General features: G+C 40.3%; 1 protein-coding gene across 1 annotated transcript; it reads right to left on the bottom strand.

Moving 5' to 3' along the window:
- Positions 1-1,824: 1,824 nt before the first annotated feature.
- On the bottom strand, positions 1,825-7,761 carry hsd17b3 (hydroxysteroid (17-beta) dehydrogenase 3; the record flags this gene model as incomplete). The annotated part of the gene is made up of 11 exons (XM_084468188.1): positions 1,825-2,004; positions 2,878-3,024; positions 3,303-3,368; positions 3,495-3,576; positions 3,799-3,833; positions 4,022-4,066; positions 4,227-4,294; positions 4,481-4,588; positions 4,701-4,776; positions 5,248-5,294; positions 7,614-7,761. 11 exons carry the CDS (start codon positions 7,759-7,761, stop codon positions 1,825-1,827), a joined length of 1,002 nt encoding a protein of 333 aa, XP_084324314.1.
- Positions 7,762-8,125: the final 364 nt, after the last annotated feature.

Below are 8,125 nucleotides of genomic sequence, written 5' to 3'. Positions count from 1 at the left end.
GTCCAACAACATCAACAAAGATTAAAACGACAATCCTGGTGAATCAATTCACTGCTTAACAGTAGCATACAATACCAATCATATATCTTACAGTCAACTATATAACCATCAAATAATGATGAACTTAACAGTTGGTTTAACTCAGTAATGATAGGCCTACACAAACAAGCAAGTCCCGCAGATGAACACTAGGTGACGCTGTACAGTCATAACAGTTATGTTCAGTATTCAGTATGATCTGGATCTGTAAAACCAGGATGTGTGAAACGAAATGTTTGTTTTCCGTTATCAGGACGATGAAGGTCGATGAGTGTGAGATTGATTTTAAATATAGAAAGTGAAATTTAAAATACTGTCCAGCTGGCTACTTATGCAGGTTACCTTCAAAGCTTTCTCTTTACTGATTAGATGTAGAATGCTATTCTGTTTTCAGTGTTTAAGCCTCATTCAGTCAACTTTTGTATTTGGCCTATACTCTTACAGGCCTACTCTAATCTTTCACTCTGTTAGTAGGCCAATTTCATCTGCCAGTATATCTTACCTACCTATCTTAGCTAAGCTGTAAAGTGCTGTGGGAAATCCTATATCTTGCAGTTTTTGTATTGTCAGAAACAAAGGATGATTGTATATTGTCCTGTTCCGGATGCAACAACATAAAAGATGGATGCATTTGTAGTATCCTTTTCTCTCTACATTTTTCCACAACAACAAAAACAATTGTATTTGCGCTGACTATTTCCCTATTTAACCCTCTACACTGTAATCACTACTCAGTGAAACAGCTCCCAACAGGGCCGAAGGCTCTGTCCTCATCATCTGCTCAAGGGCAACTGGTGGGGACTCACACAGCAGACAGGGCTGCTGCTGGACATCTATCCATCTGTTTAAACAGTCCCTTAATCCTGGAGGAAGGAGGTGGCTGCTAATGGCCATTGCAGGTGTGTTGTGTGGATGAACACGCGCGTCTTTGTGTGAGTGTGAGTGTGTGTGTTTCCGTCACAGCGTGCGTGACATTTGGCAGGGAGCGAAAGAGAAAAGCCTGGCCACTGTTTGAGCAGATAAAGAGGCCAGACTCGTTACACCATTAGCCTAAGAGATTTATGACCTCTAAACATTGAGGCATGCACACCCACACACATTATATCTGTCCATCATACACAAACAATTGTGTTCCTCACTTCCCCTCACACACACACACACACACACACACACACACACACACACACACACACACACACACACACACACACACACGCACACACTATAATTAAAACATGCAACTCCACATTCTACTCACGCCAGACTGGAAAGTGTGTAGAGGTAAACTAATATTGATATCATCCAAATAAATACACACCTCCTTATGGTCATTGTAGGTCATTGACAAAAGCATTTTATTGACACATGATCTATACATATTTCCATCCAAGATGTGGATGGATATATATATGAAGACACACTCACACAAAAGTAACTAAACCAAACATAATTGTATTGCCTAATAAACAAAAACAATTATATACAGTATGTTGATAGTCAGTCTGGAACAGGCAACTAGGCACACACAAGCTGATTGGTGTATTTATGGCTCAACTCTACTTAATTAGTTGATTACATTTGATTTCATTGTCACCCAGAGAGGAAATGAATTGCCAGAGATGTAAAGATCACATTGAAAATTAAGGACATAGAGTTCACCAAAACTGTACTAACAGTGATATAATTAGTTTCCTCTTCTGACAAATGTACTTATTGTAAGTCGCTTTGGATAAAAGTGTCCTAAATATAAATGTAAATGTATAACACACAACAGCAGATGAAACATCAGGTATTGAGTTTGTTGAGGGCATTGTTGGCAGCGGGCACAAAGCTCTCCCCGACTTTAGGCTTTTGTACAGATGAATGCCGTTTACCTGCGATAGCTTTCTGGACATAGGCTATAAAACCTTTCTGCAGAGCTTCAGAGTGGAGAATCCCAGAGGGAATAGACTGTAGGAGCCAACCCTGTACAGACAGAAAATCACACATACACGAATACACACATATACACACACACACACACACACACACACACACACACACACACACACACACACACACACACACACACACACACACACACACACATGCATACATATTGTTTTTGCTCAGTTCTCAATACAGTACAACACATACAAACACACACATTCATTAATTTGCATCAAGTGGTGCAATCTACATTAAAGGGCCCATGTTTTTACACCAGGTGTGGCAAAAATGTTGATAAGTCATCTGTTTGATGTTCAATGCTATTTTGTCATTACTGTACAGTGTCCTTGGGTGACATGAAAGGCGCTTTAAATAAAATGTATTATTATTATTATTTCTGGTTGACCTCTATCCATCATACACCTGGCTGGACACACCCATGTGTGATGTCACTAGTGGCCAGTCGATTTTGAACCTTGAGACACTCCCAAACTCACAAGTTCACATTATGTTTCTCGGTAGATCAGATTGATCAGATTGTCTAGCCTGACATTGCCAGATCAATACGCGGTTCGGTTCCCGGAATGGGTCTGGCCTCGAACCACTTGGAAGCCTTTTCCAAAAACTGAGAAATGCTTGGACCAATCAGGACCAACCAGTCTGCTGAATTATAAAACAATGGCAGCGCCCTAAGAAAGGCTAGCAATCAATACAGTTTTTTTTACCAGAAATAGGTTGAATAGTTAAAAAATACAGCTGTCCATGCGAGGCCAGACTGAAATTTCTTACGAAAGGCAAACTTGAATTTCAGGATAGTTTCACAAGGCTACATCGACATCACACCTGGTGTTGAAGTAGGGGCCCTGTAAGGATCTCTGATACAGCAACAGGTCATTTTCGGTGCGTTACCATGAAGGTGTGGCCAACGCTGCCGTTGATTTTGCCTCCAACCTTTAGATACTGCAGAGAGGTTCTCACAAAGTCCTCCGGAAGCATCGCCAGCATGCCTTTCTGGAAGCCTATCATGGCAGTGGACACCGAGAATGGAGCTATTGACTGAGAGAGAGAGGGAGAGAGAGAGAGAAAGAAAGAGAGAGAGAGAGAGAGAGAGAGAGAGAGCGAGACACACACACACACACACACACATACAGAGAGCAAGAGAGAGAGAAAGAGAGAAAGTGGAAGAGAGAGACACGCACACACACACACACACACACACACACAGAGACACACATACACACACTAACACACACACACAGAAGTGAGCATTAGAAAAAAAATACACAAAAGGTACACATCACTACTATCATGTATGGTATTCATTTTGACCATACCTGTATAATAATCCCTTTGGCTCTGTATTCAGCCTGAAGGCAAAGAGAAAATCTCTCAACAAACACCTACAAGGATTCCCAGAAGATTAGTGATGAGGGCACGGTTTACACCTAGATGCAAGCACACACACACACACACACACACACACACACACACACACACACACACACACACACACACACTGTACTTGCCTTAGATGCGCTGTAAAGGCTATATAGAGGGAAAGGAACAGTGGCTACTCCAGAGGAAAGAGTCACAATCACTCCCTTTCCTCTGTGAAATACATGAACATACAAGGTTCACAGAAGATTAGTGATGAGGGCACGGTTTACTCCTAGATGCACACACACACACACACACACACACACACACACACACACACACACGCACACATGCATACACGCACGCACGCACACACACACACACACACACACACACACACACACACACACACACACACACACATTTAAATGTCATTTATTTAATAACACCAACCTTTTCTCCATGCCAGGAAGACATATTCTGCACATCTGTGGAAAAAGATAGAAGAAGATGGCTTGAGCTAGCCGGCTTCATTTTGAGGAGGCTCCATACTTCAACACTTTACATGGCTGTTCCAAACCTCGCTCCTCTGAAGTCACTTGTGGTAAAGCAGATGTAAGCTACATGAATAAATGTGAATTTCATTAATTTCAGATAGAAAATCCACATTTCTTACCTCGGCCATAGCTCTCATATTGCAATTGATGACATTAGTGATTGTCTGTAAGTATAAAGTAACAGTTTTAATGTCATATACAAGATATGTCATATACATAGAGAGAGAATATCGCTTGTAGACCAACTCACAACAAGTTTGTTCAACCCGTGCTATGTACAATATGTTGAAACGAGTGCAAAGGAGAAGGAAGGATAAACCTGACCTGATTTATGTTTTTGGTCTCCAGGAATTTTGAAGGGATCACAGAGGGGAGAATGCCAACGTTATTGACTAGAAGGAGGTTGAGAGTGAGATACAAAGAGAGAGAGATAGAGAGAGAGATACAAAGAGAGAGAGAGAGAGACAGAGACAGAGACAAATGAGTATTTTATGCTCGTCTACCTCCCATATCTTAGGTAAATAAATAAGATTTAACAACTGTTTGGGGAATTAAAATCTCCCAGAGATCATTCTCACCAAGAACACCAATCTCCAGGTCTTTAAGGTTGTCCTCAATCTCCATATATACATCATCCCGCGAGAAGTCAGCCACCAACACTTTCACCCTCTGGCCAGTTTCTTTTTCTGTATAGGGAGATTCGATATCCATTCATAAAGACTAGTTTGACCACATGATAAGTGATATCTACAGACCAAACCATAAGACATTATTACACTCATTTATCTTTTTTCCTACCAATCTCTTTGGCTGTACGCTCCAGTTTGTCTTTGCTTCTGCTGAGAATCGTGACGTTCATACCGTGTCTGGCCAGCTGGGAGCACATTGGTGGAGAGTTGAATAAACACGGAGGGAGTTGCCCGTAGACGATTGTTGGGTTCTTTGATGTGCCTCATCTGATTGACATTTAGCTCAGTAATACATTTAGGCTGGGAAAGTCAATATTCCCCAGCTATAGGGCTTCTACATCCTGATGTTATTTCACAATGACGCCTCCAATTTCACCTCAATTTTTTTTAATTAGTTTTACTTATTAGTAGTTGTTAGTAGTAAAAACATGTTTTTCATTGTTTAGTAATTAACATTGAAATATGTTTTCATTATGGGAAGACATTATTGTGTTTGAAACTGCCAGTGTTTCTCATGCGGAACATAAAAAAAAAAGTGTTGACAACAAAATTCCCTGATACATTTTGATGTACAAGCCGTATTGTTTACCAGAATTGGTCAAATCATGCAGTCAAAATGGCAGGTGATTCAAATTCAAACACAATAATGATTTTACCTCAAAGGCATATGCTCTTCCTATCCCCTCTGATCCACCAGTCACCACTGAAAACACAGAGACAGAAGAGGACAGAGAAGGTGAAATCACTCAAAATCCCCAGAGCTCTGGATAGCCTTATCTCATGTGATGTTCCCATGCCAACACATGTATCCTATCATTCTATTGTCATAAGTCGCTTTGGAAAAAGCACCCAATGCCACAGTTTTATCTGAGTATATGTGATGGATAGACCTTTCTCAGCTGAAAGGAACAAAAAAAGTTTATGGTATTTACACTAGGGGGCATTACTATTCCTGAATTTACAAGATCTGCTGTCATTTACATTCCTGTGTGTGTGTGTGTGTGTGTGTGTGTGTGTGTGTGTGTGTGTGTGTGTGTGTGTGTGTGTGTGCGGGTGTGTGTGTGTGTGTGTGTATGTGCCCGTGTGTTCCATGTCCAAGCATGCACTAGGTTGCTTCTTAGATATGCTGTTGTGTCGTAAGAGAAAGGATACATAAGTAATTTACTATTGCCAAAGAAAAGTGATTGGTTGACGGCTTTCCATTATCCAATACTGTTTTTCGGATAATGCTTTTTATGGCTTTTACCCTGTGGGTAGTTTGTAACATCATACATATACAGTTACCACTGCAGTGACAATTAACCAGATGAATGAACAACATATTATGTTGGACATCTCTACCATGGCAACCCAATCAAAATACCCTTTCCAACGCCACCATTGATACAGATCGGGTCTGGTTATTCAGATAGTAGTGTGTGTGTGTGTGTGTGTGCGTGCGTGCGTGCGTGCGTGCGTGCGTGCGTGCGTGTGTATGTGTGTGTGAGCACACGTTTGTGTTTGCATCTGTGTGAATGTGTGTATCTTGGCAATGCTTTAATACTGTGTACCCAGGCGAACACAATGTGTTCCCGGGCTGTTCTGGTAAAGTAAATAGAAGGACTAGAAGCCTCCCCTCCAGATACCCCCCATTCCCATATTACACAAGACCTCATCACAGATGAAAAACCAGATCTGTTTATACTGATAGTCATCTTCAAACGCTGGTGTTAAGTTGGCAATGCCAAGGAAATAGAGAGATTACGGCTTTATATGGTCTCTATATATGTATGGATCCATATAAATATATGAACCCATATTGAACCATATACTGCTTGAATTCAGCTACTTTGCTCCTGTTAGTTCAACCTCGGCAGCCTTTTTTATTTCAAACAAGACCAAGTCCAACATGCAACAAAGAATACACTTACACAGTCATATGAGATGAATATATCACAAAATGCACAACAAAGCATAATAAAACCAAAAGTGAGTGTAGTTTGCTATGCATCATTTATATTTCCTCATGAACTCGTACTGCATTAGTTAGTCACCCAGAGACACACACACACACACACACACACACATAACCAGCAAATAGGGCACTGATGTGAATGCTTTCTGAATATTCCCCACATTCTCAGTAGACCCATAAAACAAGTGCCCAGGATTCATAACAACGAGAGCCAAAGCAAAGACAAGTTTGGTTCACTTTAGAACATGCTGTTCTAGCTGCTTCCGTTTTTCCCTGGCTGTTCTGGAATGGAATGAACAGGAAGCTTTGGGACTGAATAGATTAGCCTGTAATTGTGGTTCCCTTTTTGAGGCAGCTTTAGTCCTGTGGGAGTCTGGATGAGTCCTTCAGGAGAGTCCAGGAGATGTGGTAAGATGCGCCTGTTCTCTGGAAGTAATTCCTATTGTTTCATTGGCATTTTTTTTGTCAAATTCTTGAATCAATTAACCAGTAAAAGGTTGAAAAAGTTATCTGTAGTCTCTTTGTAGCACTCATTTTGTTTCACTTATTTATTTGAATGGGGTTGTCTACAGGCCTTATCTGTTGTTACAAATGTACTTTCATTATGTAAATCATTTCGTTAAAAAAAGTATTCATTGCCCATTATTGGAAACCTTTTGCATCATTAACTGCTTTAAAGGGCATAGCAAATCTAGTTGTTTCTAAAGTCATACACTTTTTTGTTTTTTTTATGGAAGAATTTATATAAATGCCCCTGAGCTTGTGCGAACACACTCATAAACACATTCAATTTAATTCTCTGCCTGCAAGCTATTTATCTTCATCATCAATTAAATTCATTGATCTCTTATTCCATACATGCACACACAGTAAAATACACATTTTTGTTCAGACATGTATGCAGAAACAAACACACATACACACGCACCCATATACAAACCCATATTGCACACATTTTTGGTGTGAAACACGTGCACATACACAAACTCACACACACACACACACACACACGCACACGCACACGCACACGCACACGCACACACACACACACATACACACACAGCTTACCTGCCCACTCTCCCATGGCTCTGAGGAATGACTTGGGCAATGGAAAGAAGAATTTGGGACAAAGCATCCTCACAAAACAAAGCAGTTTTACTGCATAGTGAAGCACCACTAAAGAACCAAGAAAGATAAAAAAATGTGTGTAATCCATGATTTTCTATGAGGCTTAGTTCCTTGAAAGTCACAATGCCTGTACACCTCTATTTTTGTAAGTTAGCTCTGAGAAGTGCTGGGTGTAGTTGCTAAAACTCTAGGCAAGCAGGAACTTGAAGCCACTCCCTCCATAATCCACTACGACAGAGTCTACCCAGTTTTCTTTTTATTGAGGAAATAAAAAAGGATATTCCATGAAGAATAGTTTGCTGCACTCTAGGATATATATATATATATATTGTATGTGGATTACTATGATCGATAGTGGATGTGGAATTATATGATAAATAGTGAATTTATTCTATGATAGATAGTGGATAAGATAGTGACTGTTTTATGATAGATAGTGGATGTCTACTATT

The sequence above is a fragment of the Micromesistius poutassou genome (genome assembly GCF_964030765.1).
Source record: "Micromesistius poutassou genome assembly, chromosome: 5".
In the NCBI taxonomy this organism is placed as follows: Eukaryota; Metazoa; Chordata; class Actinopteri; order Gadiformes; family Gadidae; genus Micromesistius; species Micromesistius poutassou.
The sequence above is the reverse complement of the archived record's forward strand: the minus strand, read 5'-3'. Positions and strand labels throughout refer to the sequence as shown.